This window comes from Nothoprocta perdicaria, unplaced genomic scaffold (genome assembly GCF_003342845.1).
Source record: "Nothoprocta perdicaria isolate Ctin4 unplaced genomic scaffold, notPer1 scaffold_107, whole genome shotgun sequence".
Taxonomy (NCBI): Eukaryota; Metazoa; Chordata; class Aves; order Tinamiformes; family Tinamidae; genus Nothoprocta; species Nothoprocta perdicaria.
In genome coordinates this window covers 2,226,973-2,251,797 of record NW_020454172.1, presented here as the reverse complement: position 1 = coordinate 2,251,797, position 24,825 = coordinate 2,226,973, and the positions used below count along the sequence as shown (strand labels likewise).

Here is a 24,825-nt window from a genome sequence, read left to right as displayed (position 1 = left end):
TTTTAAGATTACAGTTTTATGATGTTACAAGCTTAATATATCCTAAAACCATGACAAGTATCCTAAGAAAAATAATATGTAAGTTTCTGTATTATAAGGAAATCCTGACACGGGATAATGACAGTAAACAGCAAAGTGGGTTACAAAATGCATTTGCAATTGAACATTTTATTAAATCTACATAAAGCGGGSATTTGTTCCTGTATGCTGGTTTTGTTCATGCGGAGAACATGGAACGATACCATGTCCTGGGTGTGTGAGTGACTGTGTCAGCYACCAGCTCAAGGCGGGTTCCCTTGCAGGATCAAACCAACACATACTGCGCTCTCTTTCCAGTGACAAGCATTAAATTCTATTTACTCCCTGAAAACATCCAAATGACTAAAGAAAACCAGGTGAAAAGCCAGCTGCTCCACCACCCTCCAGGAAGTCATATATAAATGAAGCAAGATTGAAGCAAGATGTTTTTAAGACCCTTACATTAAAGATTTCTGTAAAGTTGATCCTCCTTAAACAAATAATTTAGATTTTTTAAACAGACTGAGAAAGCTTCAAGTTAAATGCCTTATTTTTTTTAAGGTTTTAAATACTTTTAAAATGAAAGAAAATAAGATTGAAAATATTTCAGATGTATTTAGACTTTTTTTTTTTTTGCAGTTAACACATTGTAGGTACAACTGTCATCACTTCACAAGGAAAAAAACTAAAAAAATGTAAAGTACCGGAACTGCGGGAGGCTAAAGTCACCACACAGAGATACCAATTCTTTCCTCACTAGGGAATCCCATAATATTTGCGTGTCAGTGATTGACAGCTGTCAGACTGAACTGATTGACAGGCCGCACAGCACATAACTGTAATGTCTATCCACTTGTTATAAAACAGAATACATAAAATGGTTACAAAAGGCTTTGGGAGAAAAAAAACATTATTTCAAAAGCAAACAAACATTTTTTCTTAATTTTCAACTTTAGAAAAATCATGCAATATCAAAGTAAAACAAGTATTTACATTCAACTAGACCATGTGTAATCTGCAAGAATGCTTTAAAAATCTATATTTGTAATTCTAACACTGGGTAAAAATCTAGTTAGTTTTCAAGAAAATCAATTCTCTGTAAAGCACAATCATTTGTTGAAACTATCAGCAATAGGCCAAAAGTAAAAAAACAAACAAACAAAAACTGAGAATGCAGAATCCAGTTAGAAGACCCGAGCACAGAGTCTCAACAACAATTGTGCAGAACTCACTCAATAACCAAATTGTTCCCAAATCTAGCATGCTACTGAGCATCTCTCTCTCTTCTGGAAGGATTCTTGGTAAGTGAAGTTTACATTATCTTTTTACCACAGAATAAATATTGCAGACTTTAAAAGGTCAAAAATGATTACTCTTTAGAGGTTATTTTCTCCATTCGCACAACACACAGGGATGTTTAAGTAAACGGCTGCACATTTTGATGGCATCGTTATTTGGTGTCACCTCCATGGCAGTTGCTTCCCGGCGGTGAAAGCTTGCTCCCTACTATTGACAGTACGGTCAAATGACATTTCAAATTCATTAATCTTTAATAGCTGACCTTTAATTCTAATAAGCAGCAGCATATACATAGGATATGTTTACTGAAAGATTAAGAAGTCACTAAAGTGCTAGTTTTCAGGTGGAAAGAAAAGCTAGGGAAGCTGTTTGAAATTTAAATGGAGTAGCCAGCAGAGAATTTTGAGATTTCACTGCCTCCATTGAGAGAACAGAGAGGTAATGGTCAGGTCTGGGTTTTCCAGCCACACAGGACAAGTACCATTTTCCCTTTAATGCTTCAAGATATCACCATTTTTTTCAAAACAAACAAACAAACAAACAAACAGTCATCATTCCAGTTAAGAATGCACCTTCGCTTGCTTATAAAGACTACACTAACATCAATTATTTAGATAAACTTAGTTTCACAAGTATAAGTAACTACAATTCTACATGGTTTGATAGCTGGCCAGCACACCTGCAAAATTAAAAGCATTAGTTTAGGAAAAAAAAACAAAACAAATACAGATCTGTGAAGCATTTACATTGCAAAACATTTATGGAAAGGAGAGGCACATGGAAACGAAGCACTGGCTTTGTCCCATTTCACTCCAGCTCACACCATTCACACTGCAGGAACTAAAAATCACCTTACCTTCTCACCTCTGGTCTTCGAATCTTCTTTTTCCTTCTTTCTTGCCGCTGTGATAAACTCATTAAACAAGGCCTCTCGATCTTTCATCTTTTCAATTGCCTTGAATCTCGAGTCTTTAGCATGCTTGGCTGCAAATTCACTAAAAGTAGTTCTGCAACAAAATGGCAAGTGAACTAATTTGGCAGAGCTGTTTTTGCTGGGAAGCAGGTTCAGCAGAGAATCACTGCTTCTGCTGGAATATGTGCCAGAGAACAATTGGAAGAAAACAACAACAGCAATAGCAACAAAAGAATCCACCCTGTTTTCAGTATAGAAATGCTCAGCCAGTGAACTACAGAAGACATTCAAGTTTAGGCAGACATATAAGTAGTATTGCCAGAGACTTACGTTTTTTTTTCATAGCTATCTGCAGAATGTGCAGCTTTAAGATAAGAGATTACAATACAACCAAGAAGAAGCAATGAACAAATACAACCCTGTAGAGAAATTTTCTTGTGGGCTAGAAAGCTCAGCCACCAGGCTGTTCAGGCATTTATTTCACGGCTGTGAAATCTGAAATTTTACATGCATTCTCTTGCAGCCAAACCATGCTAAGAGTGCACGAAAAAAACCCATCATTTTGGCATTAGCAAGACAGAACACCGGCTGAACAGAACCTTCTCCTCCAGTGAACACTGCATTGCCTAATCTTAAAACACAAGGAGTTAAAATATTTCAAACATTATGTGCAGAAGCAACAGCATCAGGCTTTCAACCTATTATAGCTATAGCATTTTCCTGACAATTCCTCTCACCTTCTGGATGAAATTCCAACCTCAGTTATGCAAAAGATACAGATCTGTCACTTACCTCAAAAAACAAAAACACCCCCCTCACCCTCCCCACTATTGTGTTTTGTGCAATCTCTGATGCAAATCCAGCCCAAAGAATAGAGACACACTTGTAATCACATGAGTGCTTTCATCACAGCATGGAAACAACTTGGAAAATCCAGCAACCTGTTGCTGTAGAGTAAATTGGAAAAAGAAGAGAATTGGGTTGCTTATTCAGAAAGATCAGAAAGTGAATACACAGCTCCTTGAGAAACAAGAGCTGTTTAAGTGAAGTGGAACACAAACTCTCGAGCATGTTGGATTGGAATAGATGATTTAAAAAACAGTAGTCTGACACTCACAGAAACACAGCAACATCTTTAGACAAACAATGAAAACAGAAGACAAAGCATAGGATTAGACAAGATAGTCTCTCAACTGGAATTTGCCTCCCCACCTCTTCCCCCTCATTACTTGGATAATAATTAGTCCCAATATGACACACTGGAGATACCTTTCGTTTCCTCAGCTTGCAAGAGGGCAGAACAGTCAGTGTTAGTCTCTGAATATGTTAAACTTGTCAGTTATTTATTTTTTCTTAAAACACCTCCATTCTTCTTAAACTATAACTGTCAAAATTACTACCTTCAGAAAGTCTAGCTTCTTCAAACAGGTGTATTAAATAAGCTTATTAAACAGATCTGAAGTCATTTAAAGATTAGCAAAACAATGAATTCCATCAGATTTCCAACTAAGTCACTGAAAAATTTAAGCTGAAACAAGCAAAAGGAGTTGTTATTTCACCATGAAATAGTTCAAACATGGTAAGAGAAAAGATGCTGAAAGAGAATGCTTCAGAGCTCCTCTGGTAACGCAGAAGACATTTCATGACCGTGTGCGAGAAAGCTGTGAAACAATCCTAGCAATAAGATTTAAAATGGTAATGAATTTACTGTCATCACTATGCTATTATCACTGCATGTACACTTGGATGTGAAAGGGATGCAATAATTTGTATATTAAAGCAACCAGAACATTCTGTAACGTTGTTGTTAACATATTCTTTAACCACGGAAATGCACCCAAGGCCCCCAAACTGATGTTTTGTTAGAGGACCTTATTTCTCCCCGCTTTTCTCCTCCCTCCCCCGTATTTCTCATAGAAATATTCCTAAGGAGAAACGGGTTATTAAAGAAATCTTACAATGGCATAGGAGGCCTTTCTTGCAATGCAGACAACATGCTGGGAACTTCTTCAAAATGACTTAGAATATGCAAAACATAACAAATTGAAAGTTCTATTATTTTATGGTTTAGGGAAGTAGAAACAGGCAAAGGGAGATTTTAATGATATCTGATCTCTTTTTCTCTCTTCTGTGGCAATTTTGGAAGAGGCAAGAACCGGACAGTTATCTACTTAATACCATCCAATAGACTTTGTTCTAATAAAATCACTGTATATGAATGAGAAAGAAGCTCCTACCTTGGATTAATCTTTGCTTCTTCCATCATTTTCTTGAAATCCTCCTTGGCCTGCATTATTTTGTTTTTCTTCTCTTTGCGCTCCTCTTCTGCTCTGGTTTTCACATACTGATCAAATACCTGCAGAAACACCACTCATTGACATAAAAATACAAACCTGAAGCCACATAAGCTCTAAGAAAGAGGAGAGAAAAATCTCATTTCTTTCATTTTCTCCTATTTCCCTTTATCTCACTACAGACAGACAGACAGACAGAGTAGGAAGCAGAATTAGGGAATTCCTTATATTTCGATATACAAATTTCTCTATTCTGTTGAATATACCATGGTTGTGGCCTACCACAAATAAGGCACGAAGCCTGTAATCTGAGGGCCGTAAAGAATTATTTATTTTCGTATATTCACTTGATGTTAATTTTTTTGTGTCATATGTTCATGAAAGCAAACACTTCCTGTATGCCTGAAATTCCCCATTTCCCTATAGCTATCTGACAAAAAAGGCTTCTAGAGTAAGAATTTGCATAATAATAAAAAAGAATTTGCTTAACAATTATGTTTTTAACAAAGTGAGAATTCACTCTCCTTCTTATAAAAAAAAGATTATTTATTATGTTAACATTTTCAGGATACTGGAGATTCTCCCCATTTCATCAAGTCTTTGCAACCCATGTGCATGCATATAGTCCTCACTGTGATCGGATCTTACAACAGTCAGAAAAACAAAAATAAAACCGACCAACTTATTTCTCTTCTTGTTGGGTTTTTCCATTTCTGGACAAACCTTAATCATAATAAAAATGCTTTGCAACATCCACCACTTAAGAAGATCAACAGGAAAAAGTACTGGACTGAGGTACATGGTAAAACCTGTTGTAGCTCTGTCTAGAAGAGAAGCTAATTTGACTTCTTTTACCTGTTTTCTTTCTTTCGGATTGAGAAGTAAGTAACGAGGATCAAACACTATCTTGTGTAGCTCTTTCTCCCATGTTGAGAAAGCAGAGACCTTTAATTAAAAAAGGTAGTCAGATTTATGATCGATAATTAAGTTTTCTTAAATACACAGAAGTAATGCAGTCTGGCTTTGAAAGTGGAGGACATCTGATGAAAAAGGAGACAAACTTAATCTTAAGGTTTTATCACTAATAGATGAAGAGCAGCAGGAAACTGGCATAGCAAGTTGCAACACTAATTGGCTCTGAAAAGCTCTGAATAGTAATACACACCTAATGATTCTCATTAAAATAACTACCACTGTGTGACATTTTAAAAAGAAAATCACTACACCAGAAGATAGTCTTGAAATTCTGTGTTCTTACATCCCATGCCTGCTCTATGCCTTTCTTAAATGTTATGAACTTAAAACAATTCCACTATGAAACAAATCTCTGGATTGAAACGTGTTCAAACTAATCTTAAACTAGCTCTATTAAAACTATCCCATAAAACCCAGTTATTCTGAAACCAAATAAGAGCTGTACAAGTAGCTGGAACTACTGTCATTTTTCACAGATATTATATAGATGTATACAGCCCAATTCAAAGCAGGTATCCCTATTTTTAGGATATCTCTCCTTTAAGAATATCCCAATAAGAATGTACAGACTAGAGTGGAACTTGCTGCTTCTCTCACATCACATGAGTTGTGCCCAGTTCCAATTTATTTTCAACTACAGCTTCCAACTCGGTATTTAATTGAAAAAGAAAAAAAAAGTAACTAAAAAATGTCTTGATACTGGTTAATTTCAATTAATCAGAAATCAAACTTGTGCTATAATTGCAAGCTTTTATGAAATATGAGATTTTACAAAATTACAAAGTTAAATTACTTAAGTAATTAGACAAAGAATGAGATTGTTTTCCTTGCATAAAGCAGTGCAGGTTCCAAACTAGCCAAGAATTAGACTTTTACCTGAACCTCTCATATGCACATGTACACACACACTCACACACACACACACACTTCTTTCTCTGACCCCTCTTTCCAGAAGCATGTCCTTGAACTGTTTCATCCGAGCCTCCAGAGGGACAATGGCTCTCTCTCGAGCAGCTTTAATTTCAGCCTCCATAGCAGCCTCCTTCTCTGAATCAATATCTTTGTTATCATCTTTCCTGAAAAAAAAWATATATATATATAACTTGAGAAGCCAAGTATGTACCCTGTAGGTTAGAAACTGAACTACATCAGAACAGAATGGATATACTAGATCAATTCAAATGTAAAGGCTTACAAGTCATGGAAAGTTTCTTGCACAGGAACATTTTCAAAGTGAAAGAGATAACAGCTATTAAAAGTATTTTTAATAACTTCAGTGCCAACATATAAACCAAAAACAACCACAGATTCTGTTTGCCTTCAGATATCTTGTCTGTTGTATATAATACAACGCATTATATATTACTTGTTGTCTTAGCTTACTTCCTGTTTAAAATCACTAGGCCCTCTAAAAAGGCCACGACTAAGAAGTTAGCTCAGAGTTTTCACACATTTCACACTTCATCAAAACATGAAATGCCAGAACACGATATATTTTTTCTGAACACAACAACATAGGCATTGTTTCAATGAAAATTTAGTGTGCACAGACCACCTAGTATTGGAAACAAACAAAAAAAAACACAAAAAACGTACTTGCGCTTTTTAATTTTAATAGGCTCATCTTCATTTGCATCTTCCGCAGATTCATGCTCTTCTCTAACTGTAAAACAGATTTCATTAGTACTTTAGATTACAGCTTTATGACAAGTTTGTAACTTACATCTGCAAAACAGAGGATAGACAGCTTGTAGTATTAGTGCATTCTGATGAAGGACAGCACATGTTCGTCAGTCACTTTCAGAAAATACCACTAGAATTTGGTGTCAGAGCTAGTGAACTTGAAGCCAGCTCTGTATTTAAAATGACAAACACTGACCTCTTATTTCCAAGAAAAAGCTATGTTAGCCTAAATGTCCTAATGAAGCAAATAAGAATCTTCCAATTACCTAGTTAGGTTTTGCTCTCCTCCAGCTAACAAGCCCACATGTCATCCTAGGACCATTTATTAGATATCATGCCAGAAAAAGGCCTCATTCTGAACAGAGTCTTAGAAGAACAACTGCCAAAGATCAATATCATTTGAAACTGTATTCCAGTCAATGTTCTGCAAATTAAATCCTCTTCTGTAAGTACCCATTCATATCTCATGATTAGATCCTTTCTGGCCCTAAAACATAATTGCTCTTGCTCATAAAGCAAACAGTCTCTTTTTCTTTTCAGTAAAAGCTTTTTTTGTTTAAACCCAGCTAACATTTCTAAGAGCATATTTTTCATTAAACTTATTAGTATCTATATTGTTCTAACACTGTTTTTCCTAAGCAGTGTGTAAATCTGCAGTCACCTGCTTTCCTAATTTAGCCAAGGCAAATTCCAAAGCTATGTATATTTTCAATATTGACTTGCAGCTTTCTTGTATTTTTAAAATGTTACTGATTTTAGAAATCAATATAAAATAGATGATAAATTACATTCTGGTTTATTTAAGAAACCAATCATATTGTTCCTACTAAATTTTTTTCCTTCTTCCATTCCTTTTTTGTGGGGAGGCTCTTGAATAATTTTGTCCACATCAGCTCTTCCAATCAGGTCATCTGGTCGGTCCCACATAGAAAGACGAGTGGTTGGGTTGTAGAAGAAAACACGCTCATCACCAGTCCACACCACACACCTAAAAATTCAACAGGCAGTTAGTTTTGCCTTTACTCCTTTTCTATACGTTACTGCATGCAAAGATGGAACTCAGTAAGAATAAGACAAAAAAAATCATGTGATGAAAATTCATATCTAGAAAAAAAAAACGATTTACACAGCTGAATTAGATTTTGGGATGAAGTGTAGCTGATCTCTTCAATCCACTCAAATCACCATTAAACTGCAATGAAAAGAAAACAAAAGCAATATGATGCCCTTCCTGCCCCCCAAGACCTTTATCTTGGTCCCCCCAGGTGCTCAAAGATTACCGATAGGGTAACGTCTTCCAAGACCTCAGGCACCAGGGGCTGTTTAGGAGGAGCGTTCCCTCACCAGGCACAGGAAATAATTATGGACCTATTCCTTTTCCAAGGTTTAAAGTCAGAAGAAGTTCAAGAATTTTCTTGGCCAGTGTGTCATACCAGATAAGGAGAAATCAACAGCAGAGAGAAGAGCCTGGGACACACGGTCACTCTGTCAACAGATATCGCACTACTGCAATCAGTGGGGATTGAAGGAGACGACCCAACACACCCCACCCACCACTACAAGTGCTAGCGTAGTGCCAGGAGCACTGGCTGGAGGACTCCCAGCATAACTCACTTGAGAAAGTAGTTGAACAAGAACAGGATATGCATATTCCATCACTTTTCTAACTGCATAAAGACTTGCTATGTAGCAATATACGATTATGTTTCAATTTGTCAGGCCCCAAGGAAAATCATAACCTACCACGGGGTTCCTGGAATAGGAGTGGTTGCCACAGGTTTGGCTTTCTGAGCTGCTTTTTCTTCTTCAGTCATTTCCTCCTCCTTTGGTTCCTCAAGGAAAAGAAACAAGCTCCAGGATCCAGGCAATAACAACTGGCCAATTTTTAGTTTACAATAAAGAAACTTGCTCTAAATAAGCAAATGTAATTTGAAGCAATGCTAATAAGCAACTCTAAAATATACCTCAACCACACTTGAAAGAGCGGCACTGGAATTTCATCAGAGATGATAATTTCTATTTAAAATCTCAATCCAGAAAACCTCCAAGTGTTTGCTTAATTTTAACTTCAACAGAACCTCATTTTCTCTGCCTTCCTAGATCTGCATAAATCCTTGAATCAAGGCCTACATGCAGAGATAAGAGTATAGTTTTTCCATGATTTTTTTCCTATTCTAAAAATTTGTTTACTTGAAATGAGACATGGAGTATGAAACAGTGAAGGTATGAAATCACCTATGTTACACCAAAAGCAAGCAAGATAACAAAACAAATACCAATAGTGGCAGTAAAAAGACCTAGCAAATGAATACTGTGTTTTTGTTTACTAATCTAGTTGAAGTTCACAGAAAATAGCATTAAAAATATTTTCATTCAAACGTTTTATCACTTTCAAGAATTATGCTTTSTCAGCATGACAAAATAAAATATTGGGGAAGGGAGGGAAGTTTTCTTTCTTTGCTGCCATGTTCAAAAATATACTGTAAAATTGCAGACATTTTCTAGGATGTGTGGTCCTAGTGAACTAAATTTACCAGCTGTACCACATACAGAAAGTGTAAGCTTGGTTTCAAGATTGTTCAAAATAAAGACATTTAAAAAATTTATTATAGTATTTCAATCATTCGGGACAAATATAATTTCTTAGAACATGTTAAGGTTAGTGAGAGAACATTATATTTATGTAAGCAGCTAACTATTCTTCAATGTTCTAATGAACTCTATAACTTAACTTGCATGCTCCGCATTTTTCTTTTAAAGAAGATGTTTTCTTAAATTTAAAAAAAAAGTAATAAAAATATATAAAAGCTATGAGACCAAAAAAAGGAAGGCTTACAATATCACCCCAGGAATTTAAGAACTCAAATTACTAACCATGGTCTCCTGTCAATATGCCTGGGCTACAGATGCATCCACACCTGTAGGATGTAGGATTCAAAATGACGATACTGACTATTTGGTTGCAAGGTCTTTTACCTCCTTTATAAGTTCTTTTATAGGTTCTTCTTTTGGGTCTTCTTCTTCCGTCTCCATTGGTAAAGGCTCCTCCGTAGGCTCTTTAATTGTCTCTTTAATCTTCTCTTCCATTTTTTCTATATAAAGAAATAATTTTCCTCAGTATTATGCTTGAAATAATACAAATGATTACTGAACTACATCAGATTTGGTTTTTATCAGCATGATTTTACAAGCACAACAGCACAAAACTAACTTTTTTCCACTACTTTCCATCCTTCTTGGCTTTATAGTGTCTGTTTATAAAGACTGCATTATTTTCTGCAGTAAGATTACTCAGTTTGGAAATGCAAACCTTGTAATGCAGACAGTTAAAAGAGTTTGCTAAAGTATTGGTATAAATAGCTGATAAAACATCTAGGTTAATAACAATTAACCTTTAAATATTAAAATAAAGGTTGTAAAACTCTAAGTTTCACTTTCAAAATATATAGGAAAAGGGAAGAAACGATACCTAGAATGCTTCAACTATGTTGTCAGATGCTTTATGAGGTATGTACCATTGGCAGCAGCTTTCCCACATGACCGTATCAGAAATGTCCTTGGACTTTAAATTGTCTTTTATAAACAATATTTGTTAATTCTTAGAGATTAAATTGAATACACATTTCTTTTTGGAAGTGTGTGACTTAATAAAGTCTATGAGATGAATGCTTAGAAAACTATGTATTTTTGAATTGCTCTAGATCAAGCTAAAAGTGTTTAAAATCAGGAACAAAAGAGAAAAAAAAAAAAAGAATTAAATGAGTTCAAGCAATGCAAAAAGTAAAACCAGGGTTAGATATCTGTAAAGACTCCAAAACTCCTAAGAAGCACTTTCTAGAGATTATTTGAGCGCAAAACTAAAAATCACTTCCAGTTTTCAAACCTTGTTGATAAAAAATCAGAGAAAATTCATGGAGAATAAAGTAATTGCTGTGCCCATTAAAAAAAAGAAACACTATATAAGGTTATAAAACAACAACAAAAAAAAGCACTTTACTCAGCAAAATTGGTATTTCCTATCTTAGAGGCTTTCATTTCAGTAAGGAGAAATTCTTTTATTCAATTTGGAATTACTAGAAAGATGGGAATATATCATTTGAAATAGCTAACTGAATACATGGTTGTAAATACATCTAAAGTAAGATTTTCTGTAATTGCTGAAAAATTTAGGAGGCAACAAAAGAACCATTTGGGTGTGACTGAATTTGTTTTCCTAAAAGGTTTTATAAACAGAATAAAACTCATAGGATTTTTGTTCCATCAATTTCCTTTCAAAGTAGTAATACCCATGCATATAATACAGATCCAAGTAAACAAGTCACAGAAGATAACCTGGGGGGCACGTGTCAATTCACTTTTTTCTCGTATTCCAAAACTGTTAACTGTGTTACACACTTAACTTTTCAAGCTCTAAACTTTAGGATTTCAAAAGTCTTCATTCTTTATTGTTTTACAGAGGTTTTAAAAAGAATTGCATTTTTTTTACCCACTTTCTATCCTTGTGCAATTGAGATTCTCTCAGGCATGTGAGTATAAGTATTTACTTTCTACTGGACAGGGAACACATGCACTTAAGCGTGGCAGACTTTGGAAGAAGCTCTAGAACCAAATAAACTTATATAGTTGGAGRAAAAAAAGGAAACTTTAAGTTTCAGATTCATCATCAACTCAAATTGAAACTTATAATCAGGATATCAAAAATATCAAAATATGCTTAAGGAATAAAGAGCATTAGAATAATAATTGTCCACATTTTCAAACAAACCAGCTATTCATTAAAGCAATTTTACTCAGTATAGAGATGTACTGAAAAACAAACAAAACAAAATAAAAAACAACTGCACCTTTTTCTTTTAGTTCTTGAGGTTTTTCCCACGTTGACTCCAAAGTCCTATTGTTATAATAATAAGTCTTTCCATCTGCTGTTTTGTACTCTGTCCACTCAGAGACTGCAGTTGCTCCAGCCAGCGTAGCAGGGGAAGCAGCAATAGCCACCTGAGGATGGATCATTGGTACGATGGGGGGGGCCATCCCTGGCAAGACTCCTAGAGAGACAGACAAACGACAAACAGACAGACGGACACAGATCCAGTAAGTGCCAAGGAAGCGCCCAGGAACCCACCACTTCAGTGCCTTAGCTTATAAACCATCCATTTATACAAAGAAAGCTTGGTTCTAAAATTACATAGGAAAGGAATTCACTGTCACTAAATATCCTTCTGGTGTTTTACAATCAGTAGTGCCCATATTACCAAGCAAATTAGACAGCTTTTAATTTAGGAGTAGTGTATAATTCTGCACAGCACAAAGCTTGTTAGTTTTTACACTTTTTTTTTTTAACACTTAAAGATTTTAAGTGCTATATTAAAAAAAAATCTTTATTAGTTGTCCATAATAAGTGATTATTATAAAAATAATCTATTCTACTATTTAATTACACTGACATAAAGAAAAACTTCATGTTCTCTCTCTCAAAAATCAACACTGGCTTGAATCATTACCTCACAATATAATACAGAGTAAATTTCACTCAAAAATTTTTAATCTTGACACTCTCTCACTCTCTCTCTCTCTATATATATATTTTTCTTTTTCCCCAGAGTCTTAGATAAAACTGATAGGAAATAAAGTTATTTCAGATTATGTCATGTTTTTGTTCAGTAGTGAAGAMTGACTGCAAAAAACACATTCTGTTTCATGCCCTAAAGCAAAATAGTAAATAAATAGCCAACAATAAAAAAACCTAGAATGCTACATAATTATTTCCCTAGTCATCCCCACAAAATGGATATACTGAACATGTGCTGAATGATAACTTCTACAAAAATAAACTGACTTTCCAATAAGTAGAACTAGCATCACAAGATCACAATTTTGAGCTTTTAACATTTATATCAAAAACTCTACCTTTTTAAGCAAGCAAAGTAGACAATATGCATTGTAATAAAATAATTTCAGTAAATGGCTTTTTTTTTAAATGTACAATTTTAAAAATGAAAATTAATACTACGACACACATACACACACACCAACATGCCAAAACAGTCATGTCACTATACATGAGGAAGTAGGAAAAACAAAAATCCACGCACAAGAAAATCATAACTAAGAAGTATGGGCATGAGGAGGTTCACAATTATTACAGAACTCAGTGATTACAGAAAACTRTACTAGATTTTTCTGTATTATAGAAGCTAACACTAACAGTTAATTTGGAAAGTTATTTCCTGGCAAAATACGATATTTGCATTTATACTGGTTTTGAAAATAAAGTATATAGAGTCATTCATTTGGGGAAGCAAATAAATAAATAAAAGAAACAACAACATTCACTACCATGCCAACTTACAGACAAAACGAACTAAGATGGTTTTGAAAATTACCGGTCTTGGTGGTAGCGACTGTCTTTACATACGGGCAGCTGACTATTTGCATCATTGCTACACCTGCAAAATGGATAAGCAAGCATGTTGGAAAGCTGCCATCGCATGTCAGCTACCACTGGGAGGCRGGAGGCACGGATTTCCGGCTACAATTTGGAGTGCCACTTTCAACTGGCCAAGAGAAAGCTCACCAGCAAGAAAACACAGCTTTTGCTCCAAYGTCATATGCCAGATCAAGTGTAAAACTGTTTTTAAGCTGTTGCAATAGCTTCTGCCTATATTAAACCAGCTGTTTACTTGTTTAGTATTTATTGGGTCCAACAAAAAAAAAAAAAGAAATAAAAGAAATGAAACAAAAGAAATAAAATATTTGAATGTCTGAACGAAGGCTCAGGGGTTTAAGTTCATTGAAGAGGGACCTCAGTCCTCTCGCAGGGCAGTCCCGCAGAGAAGTCCCTACTGTGTTCCACTGCCAGTGTTTGCTTGGACAGGTCCATTGCAGCAGCAGCAACAGAAACTAGCAGCCTTGGCTGTTTTCAGCGTGCTGCTGCACTCAGGAAGCAGCCACAAGAGCAGGAGGGCAGATTTAAACTAGCCAGACTAGCAGGGAGGGGTGGGCGAAAGGCAAGTTCAACCCAGGGAAAAAAGTTGAGGCAATGACAGTCGTCAGGGAAAGGCTAGAGGTGAGAGAAGGGAAAAGATAAAAGCAAGCAATGAAGCTGCAAAGAGAGGTACACAGAGCTGCTCTAGGTCAGGGGCAGCAACATTTTCTTCATTTTTCAGTACTCAGTGTCACGAGCTGCAAACGCTCCAAATGGGCATAATCAGCCCTCAAAAAGACAGCACCGTGCACTGCTCTGCTCTCCAGCTCATTCAGGAACAACACAGAGAGGCTGCAATGGGGAAGCATCTCATCCTCTTCAGTTAGATGAAAAATTCAGCAAGAAATCAGGCAGCAGTGGGAGGAGGGAGCGGATTCCCCCAAACTTCATTTTAGGAGGTGGAAAGAAAGTGTGAAATTTTTCTCTATATTAGTCCAGTTTAAACAGATGGAGACACACATATTCCCCCTGCTAAATTATTTCAATTCCATTATCCAAGGTGGGAAATTCTGCAGTACCAAGTGAAATTAAACCCCTGTTTTTATAACCAGATAATTTCTAATTTTCTTCATTAGAAATCTAGTTTGCAAACATTAAAAATACTGCCAATTTATTTTAAAAAAGTTTGTGAGAAGACAGAATTCTAAAATATTTTACTAATGATTTTAATGAAAGAATGCAAAGTTAGTTTTATAAAAATGTATAAATTATAGCACAAAGCATTGACTCAAAGGGTGGTTGTCTAAATTTTTKGGGGATTTTCATGTCATAGACTTGAAAATGAATGTGAAAATTCGTTTTGTTAAGGAAGTTACAGCATGTCTTAAAACTGGGTCAGTATAAATAATGTCATCTGCGGGATCGCTGAAATTGGAGATACTGTAGCGCAGATAAGAGTTTGCAAATACCCAAAAAGTTTTTTTCCTCTGCCAAGTTCATTTCCAAACATATACTTAACTTGAAACATGTGAATTAAGAGAAAGCAGACTTAATTTTTACAAGCTGAGACTACTTCACTGCTCCATCTCACTATAATATAATACACATTAACTTTAACATTACTTGTCAATGGAATTTGTCAGCTCTGTAACTGGAAAGTGACCTCGCTGACTTTATTTATATATAGCTGAAAGCCCCCAGCACCTATAGGTGAAAGCCTAGCAGGCCTTTCTGAATTCATCTGTCATTCCAATCTCATGAAGTCATTTCAATTCTCTCCTCACTTTAAATCATTTTAAGTGTTTCCTTTCATGGTGCATATAAGTCATTGCTATCTACTCTAGTCAAAGTTAGCTGAAACCATCAGAATGATTTTTTTCTGCACTCAAGGAAAATAACAAATTAGACTCATTAAAGAAAGTATCTTTTTGCAATGCTTGGAGTTCTAAGACTTATTAGCAGGAAAGTTGTGAAAGAATCATGTTTTCAAAAATGAATTTAAGGAGAAGATAGACGTCACTCCCCTTATATCCCAGTACTCTAGAAGAAATTAGTATTTTTTTGTCTGAGAGGTTACAAAAAAAAATTTTGGTGTCCCCACTTTTCACTAGCACTCTTCTCCTTACTGTTTTGGTTATTCACCTTTTACCTGACAGTGCACACTTCAGTTGATAATTATATTCTTCAAAAGGGTGCAAGGTCCCTTAATGCCTCACTTATGCTTTGCTGGCAAGGTTAGAGCATTCAKCTGTCCACCTTTTGAATTTAATGATTTTAGTTTACCCTCAAACCTCACAAATAGAGACATCAGAATTCTCCCTGCATGATTATCTGTTTTCAGTATCTCATCCTCATATATTATGTTTAGATTAACATATATATTTCATCTTAAAGCAATCATAACAACACTGTGGTTTCTTTTTCAAGCAAATTACAGATCAATTACTGTTATTTCAAAATATTTAGTAATTAAAAAATATTATTCAAAAGTGCATCTCGATACAGACGCTCTTTATTTGAAATATGGTTCTAACTAAACAGTAAAACTAATATCCATTTTAACCTCTTTGATGCTTATGTATCCTTTAGGAGGAAGGATATAAGAGGTGGTCTAAAGGATTAATCTTCATTCAACCAATCCACTGAGAGGCAAAGGCCTCCTTTCATATGTACTGGGTAATATTTTAAAAGCACAGCAGGGAAGAAGCCATCTCTCTCAGAATGAAGAGGCAAAAATCATATGAGGGTGTTGCTCAGAGCTGCTTCTTGGTAAATCTTGATCAGAAACTATGCTCTACCTTATTGCAATTGCAGTCTCAAAACTTTTTTTTTTGCATCAAAAAGTGCTATTGGACACTGACAAAAATGCTTTTATACTAGGAATTGAAGTGTATCCATGCATTCAAATATGTTTAAGCACAGCGCCCTTAGGAATCCCTTCAAGTGATTACAAACTGCAGAAAGTCCAAGATTTTCCAGCCCCAAACCACTTGCTTCTATATCTAATTACTGTATTAAATTAGGTGTTTTTTTTTTTAATACACTAGTAAAATGTTTAACCCAGGCATCAAGGGCTGCCACCTGTCTAACATTTCTTCACAATGGTCTTTGCATCCAAAACGTGCAAGTTATCCCCTAGCACCTTGAATGGCTTCATTACTGTCCCCAGGTTAAACCTCACTTTACTTCATCATTCAGCACCATACTTGATAGTTGCAAAACAAAGAGATCTTGAAACATCTGACCTCTTCAAGGCTAATGCACTTGAACAGTCATGTTTCCTGCTCATAAATGTGTTGGGTTTTTTTTTCTGGTTTCTTCTGGCTAAAAACCTCAGTCCTAATGAATATTCATGCATAAAACTGAAGGTCAAAATTCAAGCAAATAGTAAAACAAAAATAATGCAATTGGTAATATATAGTGCTATAACATTCTCAGTTGCTCATAGATTTCATCCAGCAGCTCACTTTATTTTTGTATAGGATGACAAGATAGACACATTTAATGAAATGAAGACTTTTTCAGTTCAGTAGTTATCTTTCCTGTCACTCAAAATAAGTTTTACATATTCAAATGTAGCTACTTTCTACTGTGTATAATCAAAGAACTAAAAATATATTTTTTAAATCACATTCATTGTTAATTAAAAAGTTTGTCTGCTAACCCTGAATTCTTTCGAAAAAATACTCTAAGTGGAGAGGATTCAGGCAAGTTCCATACACAGTGGACACATGAGTGCAAACAAATTGACAACATGGACATGTAGTGGACAAGACAATTACAGTTTGCCAATTTACCTGGAAGTGGAATAGGCATGCCAGGAAGGGGGACACGAAATGGAGGTACCATTACTGGTGGAAAAGCAGGAATTGCTGCAGTTGGTTGAGGTACTGCATGAGGAACTGCAGGAGGCAATGTCTGTGGGACTGGCTGGGGTACAGTCTGCACAGGTGTAGCAGAAGGAGCAGAGGTTGAAACACTGACTGATGGTGTGGCAACCGAAACACCCGAACTTGGGGTCTGGTCTTGTGTGGTAGGTGCTGATAAAAAAACACAAAGAACACCTTGTATCTTAGATACTACAATATACTTGCTGCAAACATACTGGCTCTCTGTTTCCCAACAGATGTCATATAAGCAGATACGCTTAGATAAAATCTACAGGAAACTACTGGACAGAAAAAAAACTTGAATTTTTACCTTGTGCTGTTCTTTACATCTAGAAAGTCTTTACAGCAGTTGCAAGAGCATACCAAAGGACAAATATAGCCTGTTCAGCAAATAAATTAATCTCTACTTTGTATGCCTTTTCAGAAAAGTAGAAAGGGAGTATTTCAGAGAGCTTCAAATGGACAAAAAAAAAAAAAAAAAACAACTTATGTTGAATGAATAAAGGCTCTGTTTTTTAAAAGCATGACAGCAACATGTGCATGACAATACCCTATCTAGAACGAAGCTCATGAGGTTGTGATCCAAGAATGGGGAATGTMAATAAAAAATATCTTTATAATCAAGTAAGGAAAAAGAAAGTGCTTTTGTTTAGAAGCCGCAAGAATTTCATTGGTCTTCAGTGCCTCCCAGTGGGAAAATAACATATTAAGAGTAATCCTTGCAGTAATCCTTGCAGCATGATTGAAATTGGCTTTTAACTGGGACTAGGGCTGCATATCAAAGGTCTGAAAAAGAGTAACTGGAGATCTGATTGATTAAATATACTGGTCAGCCTTGAAAATTTACCCTGCTTGGCAGAGGGGAGTAAGAATTTTTTTTTTTTTTTTAAAAAGGCAAGTTAAATTTCAAGAAAAAATATTTGAAATCATATTATATACTAGCATACTATGTGAGAACATATTCTATACTAGCATACTGTGTGTTTTCTTCAATATTTAATGATAACCAGCTGTATTCCCATTAAGATATTGATATTAAGGAATTTACATAAAGATTTTTGACATTTTCTTACCATTCTAGGAAAGGTAAAGTGCTTATCATTGCCTAAAATTCAGGGAAACAGAGTGAGGCAGTCAGTATGTGATTTGTTTTAAGGCCTACATCAAATCAGTACCAGACAAGACTGAAGCTCAGCCAGAAGCCCCAGTCTTTTACTGGCTGAGCAGATACTGCAGAATTATTTTAAATGATAAAATTTTATTACTTTGACACAGACACCAACAGTTACAGTTCTTGAAAGCAAAGACAAAGTTTAGCAGGTAGAGCAGGTAGAAGTGGAGTAGCTTCAGCATTTGGTATCAGGAAATCGTGTTTCGCAGAAGACGCATAAAGTGACCATTCAAAAGCTGACTCGGTTGTAGTGAATCTCAACAGTCTGCATCAGACCAGAACGTGTCACCTGCTTCCTGCTTGTTGCTATTCCACAAAATGGAAGGCTCTGGGTCATGACTCTACACCATAGTTCAACAGAACAGCTGAACACAATATTTAGTTACTTTCCAAACTAAGTAAGACCTAAAAAGCTTTGAGCAATGCAAATTATTTGCTGCAGTTACACTATGGAGCTGCTCTCCCTGCAGTGCTCATTCAAGGTATAWCTTCATTACCTGAATTTGACTCACTTCCATAACTAGATTTCTGGAGTTTGGATTAAATGGCAAATTAAGCTCGAGTTGGTTCATCTATTAATGAAAAAGGTGAAATAATTCAAGTGTATGCAAGTATCTGCTACTGCTGGAGCTACCAGTGACTGCTAATGTTCTGCATACCTTCTGGCCTGACTTACTGTGCACATTTTTGCCTGCATTGTACACAATTATAATAATCGAAGGTGTCTAAAATTTGGATTCCTAAATAGCATAAGTTTGGGGTCTTCAAAAACCCTGCACACAGATAGTGGCACTAATCAAAGTGTTCCTCGTTCATTGTTTGCTGGTGACACTCGTGTGCAAAGAGATCCACAGTACATAACATGCAGCTCCATATGGATGCCTTGCATTTTGTTAGCACACATGTGCCAAAGGAAGTACAATGTAAATTATACATAATTCTGTATTAGTGCATGATGCATAAGCTCATTCCCTCTTCTCTTGAGGCTTCTACTGCTGGAAGACCCTTAAAGGCTTGGCCTGTGAAAACAGCAGTAATCTGCAGGGAAATACTCCAAGGTCATCACTGAACAGGAAGGCTTCTCAGGACCTTCTTTTTCCTTTTTGTTTGTGCAGCTCTAGCAAATAGCAATTTATGGGCTTAGTTGACAGAATAATGAAAATTAAGAAATGATCTATTAGAAGAACCTCTACTGAACAATCAACTAATTCCATGCAGCTCGGGAGCAGCAATGACAGATCCAGTCTCCTAAAGTAACAGATAGAATTCTGGAAATGAAAAGGAAACTGCTAAAACTATGACCCCTAACTCAATTTAATATTTTGGAAGATGTTGTTTTAAGAAATTTTGCTTTAATTATAATCAATAAAATGGATGCATAATAACTCTGAGATGATGCGGTAATAGCAGAAAGAAAAAAAAATAAAAAGCACAAWGACCTAAGGAGGGAGGATTGCAAAGGGACCTAATCATTTGTGTTCTTAAAGTTTACATCACTCAACTGAGATAGCTCAGAGTAAAAACATAAGAAAAAACAATAAATAAAAAGTTCTGGATTAAATAAAAAACTTCAAACTCATACTCCACTTTATGTGGAAACAAGTTCATCCTGGATGTTGTTTTTGCTGCAGCAAATTCTCCCAAACAGCAAGTGTTCCCCACTCCCACAAAGCTTGAGAAACTCTCAGTTACTCACTGGAAATTGTCTGTGAAACTGAAGTGGCCGTGGTTGTGGTGGAGGTCGTGGAGGACTGAGTACTGGAGGATGTTGATGGAGATGCTGCAGACGCGGGACTGCTGGTGGTTGGTGTGGAGGCACCTACTGCTTGTGCCTGAGCYTGGGCTTGCGCCTGGGCCTGTGCAGCCAGCATTGGTGTCAGCTCTGACTGCTGAATAACTTTGACCCCGTCCGGCTTAGTCCACGCCGACTCGCGGGTACGTGCGTTATAGAAATAGACCTACAAGTTAGAAGAGTCACTGTCAGGCGACTCCTTATGTGGAAGTAGAGCACTTATAACAGTCTTGTTCACCCTACTCTAAAAATAATCAAATAATATTGATAAAAGGATAGACAAAAACGCAGAGGTTTACCGCACAGTCTGGAATCTCTATGTTCAAGGCTGCAAATGGCAACATGTTGTCAACAGCAGTGAACACCCATTACACTYTGTTGTTTCTGGTAACAATCTTACCTTGCCATCAGGAGTTTTGTTTTCTACCCATATCTCTTCTGCAGGGGGCATTGCTGGTGTTCCCGGAGCAGAGACAGGCGGCATTCCTGGAGGGAACATCATACCTGGAGGTGGCGGCATGCTACCCATGGGAGGAGGCATAAACGGTGGTCTCTAGAGACATACAACAACAACAATCATGTATTACAGTTCTCAGGCAGAGTTCTCCTTTATTACAGCACCAACAGACAGCATAACCCCTGTAAGGTTAAATCCAGGATAAGGAAGTCGAGAGCTTCCTTATCAACCCGATGTTACCAGCTCAGAGAAGGCACTCCCTGATGAGGCACCACCTACAGCAGGACAGCTGGAATATACATCTCACACACGAGGCGTTAACATAAACACAAAACATCAGCAAAAAAAGTGGCACAAAAAGATGTGCGCTGGAAGAAGTAACTCCCTCCCTAGAGTACAGAAAACATCCCAAAGCAAGGAAGAGAAAGAATGGGATACCTGCATTAACTGAAGTTCTAACTAGTGCCAATTAAAAAAAAAAAAAAATCACAAAAAGTATCAAGTTACATTTTCATGACTGCACCATCAAAAGAATTTCAAGATTGTCCTGCACAGCACTGTTATATATAAGCCTGAACACCTGCTTTTTGATTAAAGGTTTGATTCTGATTGGGATTTCTTTGACTTGTTATACAAAGCAAACTTCAGAACAGTCTGAATAAATGCATACAGCAAATATACCCCTAATAAAAAAATGAGCTGTTAACAAAATTACCAAATTCTTCTTATTCTGCACACACCCACAACTGCCCTAATTATCTCTATCACTACAGATTTAACTTAATTTACGGCTCAAAAGATTATTGCTTTACAAAGGCAATACCAAAACAGTTTCCTAGTAAAGCTCGTAGCTCTACGCTCGTAACTGACAGGCTCAAGAGTGAAAGGCACCCAGGCAGCAGGACTGGGGCTCTGCTGGAGCTAGAATGTTTGCAGGAAATCCAGTGTCACAGAAACAAGTGGCTCAGCGTGACATGCTGGGAACACTGACCCTGGCACTGAGAGTTTGGCCGTTTTCAGCACGTGCCGTGGCCTTGGCTTCTGTCTGCGCTTGCAAGGACTTTTTTTGGAAGTTTCCTTGAGATTAAAATCTCTGCTGTAAGAGTGATATTTTAAAATGCCCTTTAWATTAACATACCAAATTTGATTTTAGTTAAATGCTACAATAAAGAACCTCAAAAGTACATGGAAAGAAATAAAAACAAACAGGAAAAGCCGTTAATGTAACTATCTACATCCTTTCATTCCTTTCTTGATGCTTCTTCTCTACAGCTCCTCCATCTGGCCATGAGAAGGTCTTTCCCTTTACTGTTCTACAATCTGGAAGAATTCAGAACAGCTCACTTTTTACAAAGTGTTAGCCCATTCAAGGAAAGTCCTAGAAGCCAAGAAGGGCATCCTGGGCATACATCGGGGATGCAGAACACACTTCAGTTCTGCTCTAAGAACAACCCCCTCTGACTTTTCCATTTCTACAATACCTTTCAAATCTTCTCTCCCATTATACCAAAATCAGGATCAGAAGCTAAAAACATGGTCAGAGCAGAGTAGTACGCTGAAATGGTATGAAAGATTCAAACAAGACTAGTGCACGGATTCCAAGCACAGCAAAAAGTTGCAGCAGTCCTGCTTACTGTGCGCTGTGACAGAGCAATAATGAGCCAAGAGCAGAGAGCTGAAGCACATTTAATACTGACATCACATACAGACAGTGAAGGGCCATCAGCAGCTAGGCCTAGGGCTTCAAATTAACTTCAGATTGTTTCTGAAATGGCACTAATGGCAGAAAGTGGGGCCCCTTCTCCACTCTCAGCTCGAGCTCCACAGCACATGCTGACACTCTCCTGTGCTTCAGAACTCTAGAGGCAACGCACAGCCACGTGAAACTTCAATCCAGGCAGCTGGGAAAGGCACCAAAGGAAGGAGCCATGAGCGCAAATAACTTAAAATCAATTCAAATGGAGCATGAAGYCAAACCAGAGAAAGAGCCCCCTCGTATCGAATCAAAGGCCGAGCTGACATTGCGAGGTGCAGGAGGCTGTTGGTAGACTTGCTATTTCAGTCTCCAGCTAACTAAGAATTCAGCTTGACAGAGAACATTTCARTGAAATGAACAGCTACTTCACACCTCCCTGGGCAGCCCAGCTTTAACAATAGGCTTTATCTTTGAGTATCTTTGAGCCGGAGGGAGCACACTAGACTGGAAGGAAGACCTGGAAACGTTACTGTGTTTGCTAAGGAAACCTGCACTAGCTTCTTCTGGAAATCTTGTGCTCTGATGACTACAGCACACACAAAATGGGGCTACAGTTTGATATTAGGCTGTTATTTCAAGTGGAGTCTGCATGATCGGCGAATCTGACAAAGAGTAATGTGGAGAGGAAAAAAAACAGGCTCTATAACTGCTGAAAAAAACATATGCAAAGCAGCCCCTAAAATGTCAAAGTCTCTGAAAAATAGGCAAAGTTAAATACATAGAACCATGAAATCTGCCTTATTTGAACCCAAAAAGCTCCTAACAGAGAACATATTTCTCTAGATGCTAGAAAGTTTTTTAAAAAAGTAACACATAACATAAAGCATTCTCCCTACGCAAAAGCAAATTTATGTCAGCATACCACAAAGGCAACCTGCAGTTGGCAAGCCAAACTCTAACCCCACTCGCAGTATTTTCAAACATTTTTTTTTTTCCCCTGCAGCATTGACAATTTTGGGTGGATTACCAATGACAAAGCTCTCAGGACACAGGCTGAAACACATGTGATCACTGCTCACATACTTGCTTCTCTTCTCAGACTCACTACTGGCCCACGTAACCAACCCCTTGGTGATCAAAAATACCCACACATTAACAGGACAGCCACGGGAGCAGTTTGCACAGGAACTCAGTGTCAGCTGGCTCAGCTCAGCTTCGGTCTCYGTGCCCGCGAATCATCACACAGCGACGGGGCTACAGGCAGAATTACGGCYGCTTCCAAGGGCCGACGTGTCCCTCAACTGTCGCTCTTCGGGAGCTTAGAGGTCTGAGCAGAGCTGAATTACACATCCCCAACGGCCACAGGGCATCAGTGAACCCAGGCTTCAGGGAAGCCTCTGCTCACGAATTTTTCCTAAGTAGGTATGCAATCCACCTCAAATTGCCTCAAGGAAGGGTGCAGAGGTTGCTCGTACACACTTCACATGCATGCATTAGTTCTAAAATGCCACACATAACTGTTACGCTTTCACCACGCCTGACTCTTCTTTTCACCCATTTTAACGGTGCMCAGAAAGAAATGAGAAAAACTCCTGCGCACCAACGTGGCCGGCCGTAAGTACCCACATTATTTACCTGCAAGTGCGGAGGCCCCATGGGCGGGGGAATCCCTCCTGGGGGTGGCATCGGAGGCATGTTGGGGTCGAAGGGAGGACGCCCGAAGGGGGGCCGAGGCGGAGGAGGGGGCCCCCGCATCATTCCGAAGGGAGGAGGAGGCCGCATGAGAGGCGGGGGGCCTCGCATGACCGCGTTTGGGGGGGGAGCCGGGCCGCGGAACCTCAGGGCTTGCTGCTGAGCCATCCTGCAGACAAGGCCGAAAGGAGATAATGTCGGTTTTTGCTTGCTGCTTAGCCGYAGGACAGATCTATTCTTATGAAATAAATAATAAAGAAGTGTGGGGGTGAAAGGCAGTTAAATCGAGAGGGCACAGACGGACACGAAGCTTTTAGGGACAAAGTTAGGTCTGCAGCTACTGATACTGGGTTCCCCTTCCGAAGCCGAGCCCGCCGGCTCGGTTACATCCTACGAGCGAGAACAAGGGGCCGGCGGCGCCGCGGAGCCCCCGGACGCGGCCCGCGCGGAGAGGCCGGACCTGGCGGGGCCGGGGAAGCGGGGCCGGCGGGAGGCGCCCGGGCGGGACGAGCGCGGGGAGC

The 24,825-nt window shown here is 37.8% G+C and overlaps 1 protein-coding gene across 6 annotated transcripts in view; it reads right to left on the bottom strand.

The window, feature by feature from the left end:
* The window catches only part of TCERG1 (transcription elongation regulator 1), a 32,069-nt gene extending 7,597 nt beyond the window's left edge, over positions 1 to 24,472 (bottom strand). Inside the window, exons 1-14 of one of the 6 annotated variants that reach the window (XM_026045499.1) lie at positions 24,248 to 24,472; positions 20,860 to 21,012; positions 20,364 to 20,625; positions 17,404 to 17,646; positions 13,566 to 13,628; positions 12,027 to 12,227; positions 10,159 to 10,274; positions 8,926 to 9,014; positions 8,010 to 8,170; positions 7,096 to 7,162; positions 6,440 to 6,575; positions 5,380 to 5,469; positions 4,468 to 4,586; positions 2,174 to 2,324 (exon numbers count right to left, since the gene is read on the bottom strand). In XM_026045499.1, the coding sequence (XP_025901284.1) occupies positions 2,174 to 2,324; positions 4,468 to 4,586; positions 5,380 to 5,469; positions 6,440 to 6,575; positions 7,096 to 7,162; positions 8,010 to 8,170; positions 8,926 to 9,014; positions 10,159 to 10,274; positions 12,027 to 12,227; positions 13,566 to 13,628; positions 17,404 to 17,646; positions 20,364 to 20,625; positions 20,860 to 21,012; positions 24,248 to 24,472 (2,076 nt within the window). Of the gene's footprint in view, positions 1 to 2,173; positions 2,325 to 4,467; positions 4,587 to 5,379; positions 5,470 to 6,439; positions 6,576 to 7,095; positions 7,163 to 7,970; positions 8,171 to 8,925; positions 9,015 to 10,158; positions 10,275 to 12,026; positions 12,228 to 13,565; positions 13,629 to 17,403; positions 17,647 to 20,363; positions 20,626 to 20,859; positions 21,013 to 24,247 lie in introns of all 6 variants that reach the window. The other 5 variants (XM_026045467.1, XM_026045475.1, XM_026045480.1 and 2 more) reach the window with 5 other exon arrangements.
* Between the last annotated feature and the right edge of the window lie 353 nt (positions 24,473 to 24,825).